Source organism: Pristis pectinata, chromosome 3, assembly GCF_009764475.1.
Source record: "Pristis pectinata isolate sPriPec2 chromosome 3, sPriPec2.1.pri, whole genome shotgun sequence".
NCBI lineage: Eukaryota > Metazoa > Chordata > Chondrichthyes > Rhinopristiformes > Pristidae > Pristis > Pristis pectinata.
Window position 1 is genome coordinate 56218735 of NC_067407.1, and position 19291 is coordinate 56238025.

Here is a 19291-nt window from a genome sequence, read left to right on the forward strand (position 1 = left end):
TTTATAGTCGGGTGTACATTTTGAAGAGCTATAACTGCAAGACTACAAAATTAGCACTGCAAGGTGAGATTAGGCTAGTTAACACTTTCCCACCTGATATGTACACAAGGGGCTATTGGCCTACATTGTAAACTTTCTGTGATTTTTAAACATTTTAATTCTGTTTTAGAATTTACTTGAATTTTAAGTATAGTGTATGTAACTTGTGTCTTTTCTAGATAATTTCTCAGTTGACTAAACTCTGTTTGCTAGGATGTGAAATGACAATGAGAGTAATTTGCAATTGCATTGAAGAGGAAGGCCCAAAGGCGTGTTCTTAGTACAGATTATTGGCTTTTGAATTTGGGTTTTTACTTGTCTACACTGATTAGTGTAAATATTTCATTCAAAATTTATCAGTTGAAAATAATTGCATGTTAGTTTGCACTTTACTAGTTCAAAATTGCTTTGGGGTGTATTAAAACTATCTGGTTTGGCTTCAAGTGAATTGGGAATTACTTGAAACTGGAGTCAGTTTCGTGACTTGTTATTTAGATAGGTTGGTTCATTTTAGTTAAGGATTTGCATGATTCTTTCAAAATATCCCATCAAAGTACTTTTTGAAGTGTAGGATTTTGCTTCCAAACTCATTCTAAAATTTTTTAAGCTGCCTATCAGGTTTTGATATGATCAACACACAGCCGAGGTTTATTGCTTTCAATGGCTGGTGGGGGGGAAGAGTAGAGAGGGAGGAGAAGAGACAAAATATCTATTTCAAATTATTTACATTCTCTTGTACTCATTTGTGTAATGATAAAGTTCTTCAATCTGCTATGCAAAGTCTGATCTTGGACTCGAATGTTAACAACCTTTCTAATAAACCCTTCACAAAAAATCCTTTTGGCAAATATTGTTATTTCTTTACAGATGCAATTCTGAACATGGTCAACATAGCTGCCAATATGCTTGGGGCCAAGAAGGGAGGAGAGGAAATGTCTGAAATAGAAGGTAGACCTTTTTTTATTGTAGGTTTAATGATCTCTTACAATGGCATGCATTTTCTGAGCTAGTCTTTCTAATTTTGAGTATTTTGTTAGTGGCACTTCTTTGCATTACATAGATGGGCTTTGGTGGAAATATTTCTCTTTAATTGTAGAAGCTGATGGAACAAAGAGACTTTCTGGCTGATTGGTGTCAATGCTGGCTGAAAAAGCTACTCAAACTGATCTGCAGCTCCTCCTTTAGCCTTCTATAATGCAGCCTATCAAATGCTCAAATTGCTGCATGTTAATTATGTCAAAGATTCCTGCCTCCACTCAGAATTTGGGCAGTGAATTCCAGACCTCACTAACTTACAATTATATTGTTTCTTCAGATCTTTTGTTTTGTCTGCGATTCAAACCCATTGAACTATTTTTGTAGTTGCTGTTCAGAGTCTGATCTGGAGGCAGGCCCTAGTGTTCCACCAGCCAAGTCACCACTTGAATACTGCTTTGGTTTGGGCAATGGAGAACTCTTGGAGCTGTGAGCTGGGGAGAGCATGGTGCATGGTCCAGATCAATAATAATCCCACCTGATGAAGATTAAAATAAAGAGATCCAGCATTGAACCTTGCAAAACCCAAATGTGATGGCTTTCTGGTCACTAAAAACGAGTGGAAAATTCAGCCATTTCTGTAGCACAGTGTACAATGATCCCCAATGGATATAAAGGGATCTTTAGAGAAAGAACTTGCCACTATTTAATGTTTGCATATCTTCATCTTATCAGATTTTCACATTCATTTAACTGTTTTTGTAGTTGTTGCCTGTTTGTGGGCAATGTAGCATTTTATGCAGCAGAGATCCACATAAGGTGAATTAAGCAATTAATCAGAACTCTGTTACTGAGAAAACTGATCTTTTTCAAGTCATGTCTTTGGTCTTTTGCATTTGCTTGACTGAACAAGTAATTTAGAAAGCAATATTTCTTAATACTGCAGCATACCCATCAACTCTCCCTGCCTGCATAATGCATTCAAAGTTTGGAATAAGGTTTCGATCCATAATTTTTTTTACTCGCATCTATTGCCACTGATCCAGACTGATTGATATTTCCTGTTCCACTGCACAGATTTCATCAAACTTCAAGATGAATGCATTACCTAGGTTATTCCATTGGAACTTAATTTTATCTTATTTTACATTGGAATTGATTTGTATTTTACAGTTAATGGAAGCATGGGATCTGAGAATGAAACCACAAAAATGGATATTTCTGTTCCAGTGCTTAGCCCTAGCCCTGCCTCTTTAATGCCTGAGTAAGTAGTTATGATCTTTGTATTAAGCCTGTTTGTTACTGTCTGGAATATTTAGTTAATGTTGCATAATTTGATGGAGTTTTGAAAATGCTGATGGTCAAGTAAGCTTGGGCTTTGAAGCATTAATTTTTGAGGACATAAATGGAACACTAAGCTGAGAAATTCAATGACTTTTTTGAATGCTGTGTAACTGAAAATCATTTTTATACTGTGGTGAAATGTGATAATGAACATTGGGTTGCTTTGCCAAGGAGGTGCAAGGTAATGACGTTCCTCATGCACTGTTTCATTTGGAATATTGAGGGGACTTGACCACTGCCAGGGCAGTGCATTTCATTGGGTACTCCAGCGGACAATGTGGTCTTGCATGCACAGAGCTAGACTGGAATGTTAGCCAAATAATTGAATAAAATGCCTTCATTCTTCAATCCCTTCATCTCTCCACCAATCGTGGCCCTGAACTCCAGCTTAATTCCATGATCCTTGTTATTGAAAATGTTAGTCTGTGCCTTTTGATTTTCCTCCACTCCCCTCAATTCCACACCTTCTGTGACACTGATTGCAAAACTGTTGCTGCAAATCTGCACTCTTTAGGGTGCACTGGAATTTCTAGGCACTATCATCCAATTATCTCTCACAATACTAGATTTATTGCCCTGAAGGAAATGGCATTCCATCAAAACTGCATGTTCATTCATTGTAATTAGTGTATTCCTATGATTTTTTTTTCTTGTTTGAATTGCAGGTTATAAGGCAGATGAGTAACAACATGAAGCATTATAGGGCATATGAGGAAAAACAATTGTGAACAGGTTCCCATGTGGCAAAACTTCCAGTTTTAGGGTGTAGTGACTCTACACCAGAGAGGGCAAAAAAAAAACAAAATGGTTTGAGCTGTTGTGAATATGGTTCAACTTTTTAATGTTTACTTGAATCAACCCTTATGTACTTGCAACCTTGCTATTTGGATTAGTTTGATTTGTCAAAGGATTATGCAAAATGGAATTGGTAGTGACATCAGCATGAACACGATTAGGTCAGGACTGTTACAAAATCTATAGAATCAGCACAGAAGGAGGCCATTTAGCCATTCAGCTTGTGCCTTTCTGAAAAGGCTTTCTAATTAGTTCTACTCCCTTGCTCTTTCTCCATAACCCTACAAATTTTCTTTCTTCCTTCCACCTGATATTGAAATGGTGTTTGTCATGATTGTGTATTTAGTACTGGATCTGCCAGTACTTGGTTTGTTGCTGTTTTAATCTGCATTCTAGCTTATAATTTGCACTTTCTGCATTCCTTTTTCACTAGTTGACTCTCATTCTCTTGCCAATTATTTTAAACCTCTATTTGTTGCTTCCAGCAATGGAAGAATTAGTAATTACTTTCTCTTTAATAAAACCAAATTTTGCACGCTGTCATAATGTGCTTTGCTTTGCACGTTATTATGGAGGGTGTGTGTGAAGTCAAATTTGCCTTGAATATGGTGGAATCGAAATCTATTAAGTGAATATACAAATTTTGCATTACTTTTTAAAAAAAAATGGATAGTTGTTTTGACCCTGCAACACTTACCTGACATTAAATATTCCTTGTATTGATTCAAATAAGTGAAATTTCCTTTGTTTAGAGTGGAGGTTTCTAGCAGCAGACATTCTTAGATGTGACAAGGCATGTTTGCTATTTTGCCTTCAACACTAGTGACGCAAAAGCTGAGCTTTGCTGGCCTCGAGGATTGCACATTAAACACAAACTTTGACTATCTTCGTGGGTTACACTGGGATGCCAAATTATTGTAGCATCCCACTGAAGTTGGGGTTAAGCCATTTTTTGTTTGTAATTGGTAGAAGGAGTTTACTCAGCATAGTGACTCCATAATACTTGATAAGGCAGTGTCCTGCTTGGTGCTGAAGATAAGGTGCATATCTAGTGACAGCTAATAAATTATTTGAAACTTGTTTGACATTCCTTCTACTCCTTTTAGGTTGGACTCGGTTGTTACATCTGTAATTGAAGAAAAACCAGAGCAAGAATCTTCTGACTTGAGTTTTGAAAAGAAAGATTTAATTGTGCAGTTGGTACATGAGGATGAGGAGGAATTGGTGAATCGGCTATCTACTGTCACTCTTCTGAAACCTGAAGATGATTATGATAATCTAGTCAATTGGTATGAAACTGAAACTCAGATATACTGCAGTGAACTGCCAACGATTTCCTGTATTGCAAATTTTGTGGAATATGTTTATAAATGGTGTTCCATTATTGCAGCCCTCCAGAGGCCACGCAGCATAACACTTACTGGTGAACTAAAAGTTGAACCAGTTTCCAACATTTACCAGGTTCTAAATGGGCAGGAGGAAACACTTCTGGTAAATGCAACTAAAGAGATGAGAGAGGATGAATTGGATAGTATGCCTGCTGAAAAAGTGTCTAAAATTTCCAGTGAAAGTCAGTCCAGCACTTATTTGTTTGAGAACTTGGTTAATCAGACTGACTCTGTTGAGCTGGAACCCAGTCATCCTCCACTTGCTTCTCATTCTCCTGAAGTCAGTACGTTTGAGACAAAATATGATGTGAAATGTACTGCCATACTTCAAAGTTCTGATGATGCTGCTGACAAAGTGGCCGACCAGCTCCACCTCCATCCAGAGCTTACTGTGCCCATTCTAGATCAAAGTACGGAAACTAAACTGGAGACCATGCAAAAGGAAGCAGCTGAAGAATCAGAGGAAGCTTCACTTGCATTAGAAACTGAAGCTGCTATTAACCCAGATGTGGGTATTTCAGTAAATGGGTCCGTAGATGAAAATGAAAGTACTATTCAAATATCAATACTGCCTACGGAACCCTTCCAAACAGCTGGTAGTGTGGACGACTATCCAGTGACTGAAATTCAGAATGAAACTACTGGAACAAAAGGGACTGTGGCAGATACGGAAGAACCTTTGTTACCTTCAGGTTCGGATGTGCCTATCTCCTCAGCGACAGAAGCAAAAGATGAATATCAAGCTGCAGAGGAAATCCTCCTGTCTGCTCCATCCTCAAATGGACTAAATCGAACAGTTACCGATTTCTATGCAGAATTGCACAATGTCACTGAGCTGGGATACACTAATGGGAATCAAGTGCATGGATCCAACCAGAAGGAATCTGTGTTTATGCGACTCAACAACCGCATCAAGGCGTTAGAAATGAACATGTCCCTGAGTAGTCGGTATCTCGAAGAACTGAGCCAACGGTGTGTATGGTAGTTTTCAGTGGTCTTTGTAACATTTTTCATTGGGGAAAATGATGATCAGAATTTGTTTTGTGCATTAATTTGTGTTTTAAATCATACTATGTGTATTATCACAAAAAAGAATTGCAGCCTTAAATGTTAATCCATTCCTTGTTTGTTCTGTGTAGCTTAGAAAAATGCAGCCAAGGTATTGATAAAATTACTGCAGTTCAAGGTTTTTGTCCAGTGACTGCCAGGAAGTTTGTGGGATCCTTGGTAGTGTTGCTGAAGATCAAAGGGAAGTTGGACTTTGGGTTGGAAAATCAAAGAAACTGCAGACACTGGAAATCTGAAATTAAAGCAGAAAATGCTGGAAACACTTAGGTCATGCAACATCTGTGGAAAGTGAAACAGTTTGCAAAGCATCTTTGACTTGAGGTGTTAACTGTGCTTCTCACTTCACTGGTCTGTCTGATTTAATGAGTGCTTCCAGTGTTATCTGTTTGGACTTTGCTAATAGTCGCTCCAGCAACCTAATCACTTGCAAGACTCGTGCTCCCATTTGTTTGCTGAAGCTTACAATTTAATTCAAAGTCTTTTTGATTTTGACTGAAAAATAATAGTTTAATCTGAGAGTCTTTTCTTGGTTTGAAGTAAAAATTTTTGCTACTTGTGGTGATTGCAAATGTTTACTTTGGAAAATGATGCTCAGTGGCTTTTAAGGGTACATTTGCACCCATCTTGATCAATACATTCCTAAAATGTGTTTGTTAAAGTGCTGGTTAAGTCAAAGGAATCAGGAGACACACTTAACACAGAATACTAGCCTTTCTCCTACTCGGTATTTAAAAAGTTTTTAGTCCAGATACATTTATGGTTACTGCCAAGTTGCTTATAGGGGTCTTTGATTTAAAGGAGGCTGGACTTGGGGTTATCCATCACTTGGCACTTGCAACCAGTCCCAGGTGATGGACTTCACAAACAAGCTTAAACTATTAGAATTCCTTCTGGCGTGGCATGAACTTCATCAGGAGTGTTGTGAGGGAAGCTGAATGCTCTAGAATTCCCAGCAAATTGCCCTGTTCCTCTCATTATTATTCAGGAAATACCATTAATTTATAGGGGAATGGTTGTTTGGGTTAAGAAAGCTGACTTGAATTCTTAATGTACTCTGATCATTTTTGTTCTTTACATTGTAGCTGTCTTCCTCTATGCATAATGTGTTTACTGCTTTGAGGTTAAGTTTGTGAGGTAACTTGATGTTTAAAATGGTGAAGGATTCAATTGAGTAGATATGGGAATGTTCTTCCTCCTGAAGGGTTGGTGGGGTGGCAGAGAATAGTGAGAAAAGGGGACATGATCTTAAAATTAAAGCTAGTCTATTTAGATGTGAAATTGGGACATGGTTTATACCCACAAAGGGTATTGGAAATATGGAATTCTGCCTCAAAGTTTTGGATTATAAATTGAAGCTTTCAGAACTGAAATTCCTCGATGAATGTCCATTAAAATAGAGGAGAGGTACTTTAAAATGAGTTGAGGTAAAGATCAGTTATGATTCAACTGAATGTTGGAACAGGCTAGAGGAACTGATGAATCTAGCACTTGAAGAGTTTTTAACCTTGCCCTCAATTGAACATTTTCACTCCAGCTTCTTGGTGCCAAACTCTGTCAAATGCTGTCTTAATACATAAGGTGGTTGTCTGTTTCTGGCATCCATTCCCTGATTTCATGTTTGTCTGGACCAACACTTTGGAAAAAGCATGGCACAGAATGGTTCTGCTGAAACTTGAATGAGCATTAATGAGTAGATTATTGAATTGTATGATTGGTATTGCATGATTGATTCTTTTTCTGTTGGTTTTCTGATGATTTAAGGAAATTGAATGCATTGTTATTTGGCTATGTCAGACTTATTCTGTTCTTTGTGAATGAGCATTCACTGGCAGTTCTTCATCTCATCGGCTGAATGGCAGTGTTGAAGCTGTACTTAAATTGCTTGGTCAAGTGGTAGATGGATCATGTGTGCAGGTCTTCAGGACTACAGCTGGGAAACATTCAAGGTGCCACACCCTGTATTTTTAGCCACTTGGTGCTGTGCAAAGTGAACAAATCAGCTGGGTGCCAGAACTTTGTTTCAAATCTGGCTTCCACTGCTAAAAACATCAGGATGCCATGATGTCAAGAACAAGTTTGTTTTTGTGGTTTAAAAACAAATCTATAAATGGTATAGTTTAGGGAAGTACAGCTGCCAATTTGTATCAAACAAAGGTTAGATGATTTGTGTTGGTCACAGAATAAATGTGGTTTAGAGCATTAGGAGAGCTATCCAATGTCCTTGGGACTGCTCTGAAATGCTGCCCTGGATCATGCGCTCATATCATTATTCTGGGTCTCAACCGATCCTGGGAGTTGAGTGTGTTATCACTAAGCTAAGATTTACACTTTTTTTTGTATATGGCAAGTTTTATTTTAACATAATAGTTACCCAGTTGTCCACCTCCATTCTTTACTACATACCTAGAGGGTCAGAGTTCTTTTAGAACAGAACACTACAGCACAGTACAGGCCCTTCGGCCCACAATGTTGTGCCGACATTTTATCCTGCTCTAAGATCTATCTAACCCTTCCCTCCCACATAGCCCCCCCATTTCTCTACTATTCACGTGTCTATCTAAGAGTCTCTTAAATGTCCCTAATGCATCTGCCCCCACAACCTCTGCTGGGATTGCATTCCACGCACCCACCACTCTGTTTCTAAAAAAAAAATCTCGTGTTAGCCATTGTCGCCATGGGAAAAAGTCTCTGACTGTCCACTCGATCTATGCCTCTTATCTAGTACACCTCTATCAAGTCTCCTCTCATCCTCCTCCTCTCCAAAGAGAAAAGCCCTAGCTTGCTCATACACTTTGCTATAGTTGGCCTCTGATTAATTTGTCACATAGGGTGGTGTATTATCAAATATCAAACAATTATTGCATAACTTCATTTGGAAGCTTGCTGTTTCTAAAGGTATCACCAGCATGTTTTGCTGGAGAATGTTGAAGCATTGCACCATAACGTTATAGGTTGGTATACCTTGCATGGCTAGGCATTATTTGTGCAATGTGGGCAGTGCATGCCATCAGACTAGCTGACCGCAAGAAATAGAACCATCACGCCCAGTTTGAGAGCTCTGTTTGCCATGAGCAGTTAGGCTGCCTGATTTCCACCCCTTCGTCCGTCCTCCCCTGATGTACAAGGAAGCCAATTATAACACCTATGCTATTACTAATGGCTGAGGTTGGTTAACTTGACTAACATTTAAGATTCAGCCTTGGATGTTCCCACCTTTTGCAATGCTACTTATTGGACAACCTGCAAAGTCATTAGGGAAGCACAATATAAAATGTTTAATTAGTGGAAACATTTTGAGAAAACAAAGGGAAAATAATATATCCTGGCACTTGTCATTACATTCGCAGTAGAAACTAGAGAATCAAAGGAATTTTCAATCACATTTTCTCCCTTTCCAAGTGCAGCTTACCCTCCTGAACTCAATATTTTCAGTTGCAGTATTTGATATTGATATTTATCAGAATGAAATTGCATTCTCCACTAATTATTGGAGTCTCTTTGTCACTGGAACCACTAATCATTGGTTAAAAGTTCAGAAAGTGGGGTATAATTTATAAACTCTAGGTGTTGCCTAATTAAATACACGGTAAGTGTGATATATAAAAAAAAAATTGGTTATTTATGTAACTGGTTGTGAGTCTACTAGTTTCATAGATCAACAGAACTGTTGAATCTGTTTATTTTTAACTGGTCTTTGAAGGCCATTGTGCCTCAAGTGTGTATTATATAAGCAAGTTTACAGATATAATTCATTCAGACTGTAGAATGTCTTTGTATTATTAAGAAATATTTTGGTTTCTAGGTATCGCAAACAAATGGAAGAAATGCAGAAAGCTTTTAACAAGACAATAATTAAACTACAGAACACTTCAAGAATAGCAGAGGAAAAGGTATATCACCATTTGGTTTGGAAGGTTGATGGACTGAATGCTGGAGATCATGAACATTCAGTGTCTTTCCTAAATTAGCCGATCTAAGTAGGGGTGATAGAAGTGCCAGTACATGTTGGAACAGGGGAACAATGGGGAAGGAAGTGCCATGTGTATTGGTCACCACTTTGTGGCCACAAAGTCTGTGTGTATTGAGATTCAGGATCAATAGTTTGACTTCGGTAAGGAGTCCATCTGAAGATCTTAATTTAAGAAAAAGAAACTGTAGACCATAGTCTGTTACAAAGTTCAGTAAGATTATGACTGACCCTGAACCTCGCCCAATTTCTCCCCTGATCTTGTATGCAACTCATTCTGTTCAAGCCCAATGGATGGGCTAAAAGATTTCAATTTTCTGAGTAAAGTAATTTCCATTGTAAATAATCAGTCTCTTGCCCAGAAGCTGTGCTGTTTACTTCTGGATTGTCCATCCTGAGGGCTCTGTGGATCCCTGCCAGAATTTTGTATGTTTCATTCTTCTGGATTTCAGAGATTGTAGGCCAATTTTATTCCATCTCCTAGGATATCTCGTTCATCCCAGAGTTTGAATGAGGGCTAAAGTTGATTTTGTTTTCCTTTTACATTGCACAGTTAAATGAAGTTTTTGTTTAGCTGGGACAGCAAGGAACTTTTCTATTTTTTAAAATGTAAATTAGTGTGAATGAGTGGCTGATGGTCGACATGGAGTCGGTGGGTTGCACAGCCTGTTCCCATGCTGTATCCTTCTGACTCTACACCTTGAAGAAAGCTGGCAATCCAATCAGCTGTCTATTAGCTTCATCTTCACTTGAGGCTTGAACTTAGTGAGGTGTCTCTTTTTCCTATTTGCTACTTTTGCAAAGGACCAAAAGATTAGATTACCAATAGAAAATCTCTAAAAGGTACAGTACAAATTTAACAAAATACTGCAGAGAAAAAATGAAAAACTATGTACTATTTTGTTTTCACCACAAAAAACTGCTGGGATTGGTCACAGATAATGCTTTGCAACTATAGGCTGCCAATCACTGATAAAAGATTGCAGTCCTGATGCTTTCACCAAAAATGTTGAATAATTTGAGGTGTCCTTGAAAATGTTTCTTTTAGTACATTTAGTGATTGCTTGTAATTAGCTACAGATCAAACGTTACTTGTAGAAATTATTCATGTTCAGATATAAATGAAGTCACTTCCATTGCATGTGTCTTGTAAACAGAACCATCAAGTGATATTTCACACAGGAAGTTGTGTTTTCAGCATTTGAGAATTGTTTGGACTTGTCTAGTTGTTATGGGTTCATAGAATCATAGAAAGTACAGCACAATACAGGCCCTTCGACCTTTAAACCTCACCTAAAAACTACCTAAACCCTTCCCCCCCCCCCACCCCACATACCCCTCCATTTTAACTTCCTCCATATGCTTATCTAGCAATCTCCTCTCATCCTCCTCCTCCTCCAAAGAGTAAAGCCCTAGCTCCCTTAGTCTCTCATTACATGGAAGCAAGACTTTATTTTCATTAGCCTTAGCAAGAAAGTTGAACTGTTAAACCAGTATGTAAAACAAAGTAAATTTTTAAGTTCTGTAACTTTAAAGCAAGCAACTGAATTTAGAAAAGTGTTTTGGTTTTCAAAAAGAGAAAGCCCCCACAACTTAGTGGTAGAAATAAATTTGAACCCTACTACAAGAATGTTTGGAAGGCAATTATTTGTTTGCTAATTGATCCTTTTTTTCCCCCCCTTTAAATACAGGACCAGCGACAAACTGAAACAATTGGTTTGCTTCAGGGTCAGCTTGCAAACCTCACTGAACTGGTGGGAAATCTAACAGAAACGGTGAAAAGATTGGACCAAGAGGTAACTAATATAAGCCCTTTTGGTCATTGATGTTGTGAAATCATAATAGCTATCCAATCTAATTGGATAGGACTGTATTTGTGTATGAAATCCTTGTACTGAAGAATGAATTCTACTTAAAGTGTGTGCTGTGTCAGAAGTAACTGCTTGTATTATCAACAGAATGAAGGTTGTACACTCCCCCCCTCCCCCCCCGGACCATAAATAGATGGCAGTCTTCAGTCTTGCAAAGATAAGCCAAAATGTAAAGCATTACCCTACCAGCATGTTTTGAGATGTTATTAGTTCAATGCTTTTTCTCCTAGGTTTCTGACCGCCAGAACTACCTGGTAATTTCCTTGGCTCTCTGTGTAATTCTGGCTGTACTGCTCTGTGTGCAGCGATGCTGGAACAATCCAATATCGAGGGATGTTCATTCACCTACAGTTCCTAAAAGCAATCACTACCCAAGCCCAAAAAGGTAGACATTTTATTTAATACTTGATCACAAAAATCAATTTCACTAGAAACTGTCATTAGAGCTACTGTCAGTATTTTTATTAAATTTATAACAGAAACCTCTGACCAGCACTATCCTAAATGAGATTGGTTGAAGCTATGGACATGTGGGCAGCTCTTTATTCTAAGCTCATGAAGTGAATAAATCATTACTGAGATTCCTACTTGCATTCAGAAGCAGATTGTGAGAAGGCAGGAGGAAAGTGTAACACAAAAAGTGGTGGAAAAACTCAGCAGGTCAGGCAGCATCTATGGAGAGAGAAATAAACAGTTAATGTTTCAGGTTGAGACTTCTTGTGCAACCCTGATGAAGGGTCTTGAACTGAAACGTTGACTGTTTAGTTCTCTCCATAGATGCTGCCTGACCTGAGTTCCTCCAGCACTTTTCGTGTGTTGCTCCAGATTCCAGCATCTGCAGAATCTCATGTGTCTCAGGAGGAAAATGTCTTGTCTTGATGAGCTTGATGCTTTTGTATATACAACCACAAGGTCTATTTTTCAGTGCGTTCAGCTATCTATAAATATTGCTCTTAAAATCTTTTTTAAAAAAAATTCTAATCCATAATTCAGAAATTCTGCCACACGTTCATGGATTCCATATCCATGATATATCAGCAAGAAATTATTCTATTCTTAATCACAGTCTATAATACCAGTATTAATAACGTTTAAATGACCATCCATGTTTAAAGCTGCAGCTTTCATGAATCCTTCAGTGTGAAAATTTTTGCTGAAAAATTATTTAACAGTGGTTAACTTTAGTTGCTTTTTGATGGTTTGCTTTAGAAGATAATCGAGAAGGATGATTTATATAAAACAAGCATTAGAATAAAATGGCAGAACTGCAATTATTAAACTCCATATTTCCTTTTTCCTGAGCCCTACACCACTGCTGGCTGAGAATGATTAGCCATGCCCCTTGAGGAATATTTTGTTTTCCTTCTGTCCTTACACACTGCGTCATGGTGTGGTTTCAGCTATGAGGCAGCACTATGAACCTCCCTGAGGTTGTACATTAATACTTCACTCAGCAGCAAGACCGGGTCTTTTGTTAGCCTTTTGTCATTTGAGAACCATTGTGGACACCTAGTTGGTAACTTTAATGTCACTAGGCTTGTATGGGAAGGTATTGATTGGAAATGCATGTCATAACTTGTGCTTTTTGAGGATGATCCATGCATCTCTATAAATCTCAATCTACTTTTACAGAAATAAAATTCAATCTGTAGCTAGCCTTTTAAGTGCTTATATAAAGTCATACAGTTATTAATGGGAGTCATGTTATTATTCTGCAAGTATTTTTGGTACTAAAAAGGGACACATACAATGGTATTGAAGACAATCCCTATCTGATATTTTTGTTCAACGTTAACTTTTATTTTTGCTGCCCCCATTCTTATAAGTGCAATAATTTTTGCTGAGTAGCAAAGCACAGCAATACAATTCCATGCAACACATCCTATTTTATTTACTTGAATTGCCATTTAACTGTGGCTGCAATTCAGTGATAAACTGGATGTGAAATCATTGTATTTGATTTTTAATATTTTAATTTTTTAAAAATGGTGAAGATATTTCCAAAGTTATTGTTGTGGTATTTTTGTTTCATTAGTAATATGGTGTAATTATTTCAATTTATAGTTTTCAAAAAACGTGCACAGTTTGACCTAAATAGTTGAGCTGCAATTTTCATTTCTAACTTGTCATTTGGTGACTTATCTTGGAATTAAAACTGAGGTTTGAATTTTAGATGTTTCACTACATTTTTTTTCAGTTAATAGTTGAAAGTTAATGTGTAAATTTAATAACCAATAATGACATCTTTTAACAAACTCTCTTGTATTATAAAGATGTTTTTCTTCCTATGATGACATGAATCTTCTAAGAAGAACATCATTTCCCCTTGTTCGTTCAAAATCTTTTCATTTGCCTACAACTGAAGGTAGGTATCTATGTTGCTACCGTTTTAAATTGTTTGTGAAAGCCTTCATTGAATTTGAAAATTTGCATGGTGTATGTAGGATAACTATGTTTAAAGATCAGATTTATACTGTTGGCTTATTTTGATGTTTTTCTTCCCTCATTATTTGTTAGCAAATGATAATCCACGAGAGAAGAGTGTGTCACCACCAGAGGAAAGGTTCAGGGGCCAGAGCAATAAGTCAGTCAGTGAAGCTAACCCATCGGAAGGCAGTGCATTTCAAGGCAACTCAGTGCAAGCAGAATCTTCTTAATTGTGTTCTGTTGAATTAGTTGTACTTCAGAGACTTAACGACAATGCACGTGAAAGGATTTTAGTATCAAGAACCTTCATGGCCATGTGTGAGCTGTTCTCTTACAGATTTGAAGACAATTTTGTTTTAAATAGCTTAAAGTTGCACCCAGCTGAATTACCAAAATATTTTCGGATACATGCCCTATTTGGGAGTCATTGACTGTACAAGAGGCCTTCGTGAATTGGAAAACGCTCAATCTCGCAGGGTAGTGTTTTTAATGTTACTGGACTAGAAATTGAGGTCTGGATTTAAAATCTAGAAAATGTGAGTTAACATCTCACAGTAGTTAGAGAATAATTGTGTACATATTAACTAAACAAAATACTAGTATGATGAAAACAGCTGCTATATTACTTTCAGGGAAGAAAATGTCACCTGATTTGGCTTAATAATGGAGTCACATTTGATTTTCAACCGAATGCCTTTCTAAAGTTGTATTAACCTTTATAAAGAAAGTGGGCTTGCAGCAGTTGAACAAGGCTTCCTGCTACCATCTTGGGACAATCCCAGCCACACAAGGACTCCCACATTAAATAAGAATTTGAAAAGTGTACTTAGAATGAGCTTATTCCAACTCGTAGGCTAAAATTTGGTGACAGAAACAAAATCTGTAATATTCCCAAGTTGCTTTCTACTTAGAAGATTAAGACGGAGGCCATTAAAATACCTTGTCTTGTCCATTTCTGTATGCATCAGAACATTGTTTTTGTTATAACATGTATTCCTTTCTCCCTCAGAGGAAATTAATCTAAATTCTGAATTATTAAAACAACGAGGATAAGAGTCGGGGTGGGTCAGTTGTATTTTATTTTGCTTTCATTGTCATTCCTCCACGTTAATTATTTTTGAAATAAACCCATTTAGGATTATTTTAATGTAATACTGTTTTCATGAAACATTCTCATTTTTAAAAATTCTTCCACTTCAACTTGCATTTTCTTTTCCTCAGGGAAGTGAGACATATTAGCTTGATGCCAATATGCGAGTCATGAAATTTTAATAAATATGCTATATTTGGTTCCAAGTTTCCACACTGTAAGTGTTCTATAAACTGTAAAACCTTTATCCATTCCACTGTTAATATTTGTACCACTTTTTTTTATAGTGGGCCCAGATGACTTGTACATTGTAGAACCACTAAAATTTTTACAAGACAATAAAAAGGTATTGTGCTATTTATCTTACTTTATTTTAATTGTTTTAATTCTATCTAATCAATAGTTTAATTTGGGATATGTTACATGATGCTTGTATTTCTCTTTTTAAACTATACAACTCCTGAAAGCATTTTTTTTGTTTTAATAGAAAAAGCGCTGCAGAACAAAAATTGAGAAGGTTGAAACAGTAAAACCAACAGAATCTGTAATCCCAATGATTAATGGAGGAATAAAATCTTGCAAAGCTCCTTCAAATCCAAGTGACTTTTCGAACACTGGTGTTGTCTATAGTTCTTCACTCAAAGATCCCCCATCTGAAGGGGGTTCAGAGACCTCATCACAATCAGAGGAGTCCTACTTTTGTGGCATCACAGCATGCACAAGCCTCTGCAATGGACAAACGCAAAAGACTAAAAATGACAAACGATCTTTGAAAAAGAAAAAGTCAAAGGTCACGGATCAAGGGAAGTTCATCAGCAACTTGATACAGACTAAATCGGGATCAATGCCAAGTTTGCATGACATAATAAAAGGAAACAAGGACATCACAGTTGGGGCATTTGGTGTCACAACAGTTTCGGGCCACGTGTGATTGAAATTTATTGACTTTGAATTGGAGCACTCTTTTTATTTTCTCTCGTTTATGGTTCACAAGGCACTTTCCGCCTTGCAATGCCTGAACAAAATAATTATCTGCTGGTGTGAGAGACTGTCTTCAGGGTCTGTTTTGAAGCAGAAATGGTTTGTACTTAACTGCCATGGGGAGCAGCATTCTACAAGTCAACTCCATGTGAATTTTGAAGGTATAGAAGACATAGAAGAAGCATCTCCCAGATCTTTCACGAGGATACGCAGTGCAATTATTTGGATTAAGGATCAGCTTAATTAACTGGGTACAGATGGAACAGGGATTAATGCACAAATTCTGCATTGAGCTGTATTCCTCCTACTTGCACCTTTCCATATTTGTGCCTTTTGTATATTTATAATGTAGCTGAAAACTGGAGAAGTTTCATCTCCAATTTACCTTGTGTTCATCTTTTTCCTTTCAATTGTATGGGGTTTGATACTGCAACACTACAGTTCTAAAGATGATCTACACATCGTCAGATGGGTTCAGGCTCCAAAGAAACTGAATATGAAAGGTATGGGAGGGAAGGGGAGAGGGTCCTTTTGAAATCCTTTTAATTTTGCAATTCAACTTTAAATTCAGACCATTGCGCATGAGCCGAAATTTCTAAATTGGCTAGAGTGCAGATTTGTATGCTTTTCACCTGGTACTTTCACATCGTGGTACAGAGTTTTTATTTCTGAGGCGTGCATTAGAAAGTTTGTGAGAATGAGTATTTTTTTTGGAATGTATATATTTGTGAGCGAATGAGTGAGTGTTTAAGGAGAACATTCCTTAATGACAGAACATCTGGTGTCAAATTGTTAACTTATAGTTCAATGTGCACTTTCACTTTTTTTATTCCAATGCTTTTTGCTGAGTTAAAGTTTGTCATAGTTTGTAATGTAACTAATTTAATGCTGAATTTCATGTTTTTTTTTCTCTCTCCCACCCCTTGGCCTCCTCAGAATAGAGTTTGACTCTGGTGGTATACTTGCCCCACTGATCTGCACATTAGCCAGTCACAGAACTTGAGGACCGTTTATTGTGGGCCTTTGTGAAAGGGTCCAAATCTAAGCAACTTATTATTTATATGTTTTTAAACTTGTATGAGTGCTATGCACAACACTGTGGAACACAAGGATAATGTGACTGCAGAGCTGTAGTGCCATTAGAAAACTGTGAATTTCTAAATAAAATGGAACACTTTACTGTCTTTAATCAATTCACATGATTAGTTGATTACTTTTTACCTCTTTTACTAGATCTAGAAATTAATAAAGGATTAAATATTTGTATCCTTTAATTATGCCAATCAAACTAAAGGACGCAAGATCTCATGAATGAAGCACAGGAAAGCATAGAATCAATAGAGCACAAAAAGAGGGTGTTTAGCATTTAGAAGCTGGCTTTTGGTAAGGGCAATCTGGTCAGTCCCATTCTCTGGTTTAATGTCCTGTAGTCTGACTTTTTTTCCTTTCAGTACAAGCTGATCCATTTTGTTTAAGAGTCACAATTGAATCTGCTTTTTGACACGTTTTGCAACCAGTACATTCCAGATAATTTTAATTTCCTTTGTGACTTTTTTGGTTCTTTAGCCAGTCACCTTAAGTCTATGTCCTTGGGTTTTTGATCTCTTTGCCACCAAGGAAAGTTTCTCCTTGTTTCTTGTGGCTAGTCCCTTCATGATTTTAAACAGACATCCACTTCATCTCAATTTTCTGTCCTGGAAGAACAACTTCTCCAGTCTAACTCCTGTACTTGAAATCCTCTACCATGAAGAAATTTTAGTAAATCCTTTCCAGGCCTTTGTGTACTTCAGTAGTGGTGGCCAGAGCTGGATCAGGGTGTTGCTGAATCGGTGTTTGAGGTTGAACATGCCTTGCTTTTGTAATCTATTTCACAGTCCAGGATACACAGTCCAGACCTGGAAGTCTAGACCTGAAATGTCAACTGTTCATTTCCCTCCACAGATGCTGCCTGACCCACTGAGTTCCTCCAGCAGTTTTTTTACTTCAGATTCTAGCATTTGGAGTCTTTTGTGTCCATTTGTAACCTATGCCTGTTTTTTGTTCTAAAAAAAAATTTTAAAATCCAATTTGCATTTGTAACCTGTTACTTCACCTTCAAAATTTACTGTCGTGCATCTTCTTTCCCACTCTGATTCCTGATAGAATATATCCAGTAGTATAATTACAGCCCTATTATTTTTTGATTAGAATTGCCTCTCGATCATCCTCTGCAGCACTGTTGTTTAATCAGTTCTGTTTACCCCCTCCTGTCATTCCTGAACTCCTGGTATACAAGAATAGATTTGGTATCCAATTCTCCCCATTGAACCAACTGTTATCACCATGACAATATACTCCCATGCAGCAACTAAAACATACAGCTCATGGGTGTTATTGCATTCTGCATTTACACATGTACTGTTTCATTCTGGCCTATTTCCTATTTCTTACTCCAGTTTTGTCTTCCAATCCTTGATGCACCTTTGCCTAGAAATTGGATTGCATCCATTTTTGATGTGCTAAGACGTAGCTCCTGCAAAAATTCATGGAACTGGCCAAATTCCAGTTTTAAAAAGCATTGTTGTAATTTACACCCTGGTGTAAGCACTAAAGCAGAACTTGCATGACTCCTGATAAGACCTCACCCAGATTTGTACATCTGCCACTTTGCTGCACAGTAACCTGAGAAGGGTAATAAGCTCTTAATTCACACTCCCATGGCAGTCAAACAACAACAATAGACACTGGCTGCTGTTGAGATCTACAGTAGGCTGCAGGGGAGAGGAATACAGATTGCACAATGGTTTAAAGGTATAAGTATGCCATGAGGGAGGTGCCTTGCAAGCTCTACCCTGTATTGAAAAGTACCCATGATTTACTTGTTTGGGAATTAAACTAATTTTTTTTTATGCGAGGGGCTGGTGTGCCTTCATATAACTAATTACAATTATTTCTGCTCTCTAGTTACAAGTGGACAGATACATAAGAACTCACTGGCTCAGTCTCCACCTCTGCATGCTTGTATACTTAGTCGTAGTTCTACAATACAGAAATGGGCCCTGCTGCCCAACTTGTCCATGTCAACCAAGATGTCTACCTGAGCTAGTCCCATTTGTCTGCGTTTGGCCCATATCCCTCTAAACCTTTCCTCTCGGTGTCTTTTAAACATTGTAAATGTAACTGCCTCTACAGCTTCTGGCAGCTTGTTCCATATACCCATCACCCTCTGTGTGCAAAAGGTTTCCCCTTGGGTCCCTTTTAAATCCTGCCCCTCTTGCCTCAAATCTATGTCCTTTAGTTTTAGACTCCCCTACCCTTGGAAAATTACTGTGACCATCCACCTTATCCATGGCCCTCATGATTTTGT

At 37.6% G+C, this 19291-nt stretch overlaps 1 protein-coding gene across 2 annotated transcripts in view; it reads left to right on the forward strand.

The window, feature by feature from the left end:
- Positions 1-17138, forward strand: part of suco (SUN domain containing ossification factor) — a 79603-nt gene extending 62465 nt beyond the window's left edge. For both annotated transcript variants that reach the window (XM_052012179.1, XM_052012180.1), the window contains 9 exons: positions 907-987; positions 2188-2278; positions 4260-5513; positions 9412-9499; positions 11268-11372; positions 11678-11832; positions 13721-13812; positions 15252-15310; positions 15452-17138. In XM_052012179.1, coding sequence (XP_051868139.1) covers positions 907-987; positions 2188-2278; positions 4260-5513; positions 9412-9499; positions 11268-11372; positions 11678-11832; positions 13721-13812; positions 15252-15310; positions 15452-15895 — 2369 coding nt within the window. In that variant the 3' untranslated portion in view covers positions 15896-17138. The remainder of the gene's footprint in view (positions 1-906; positions 988-2187; positions 2279-4259; positions 5514-9411; positions 9500-11267; positions 11373-11677; positions 11833-13720; positions 13813-15251; positions 15311-15451) is intronic.
- The last annotated feature ends 2153 nt before the right edge of the window (positions 17139-19291 follow it).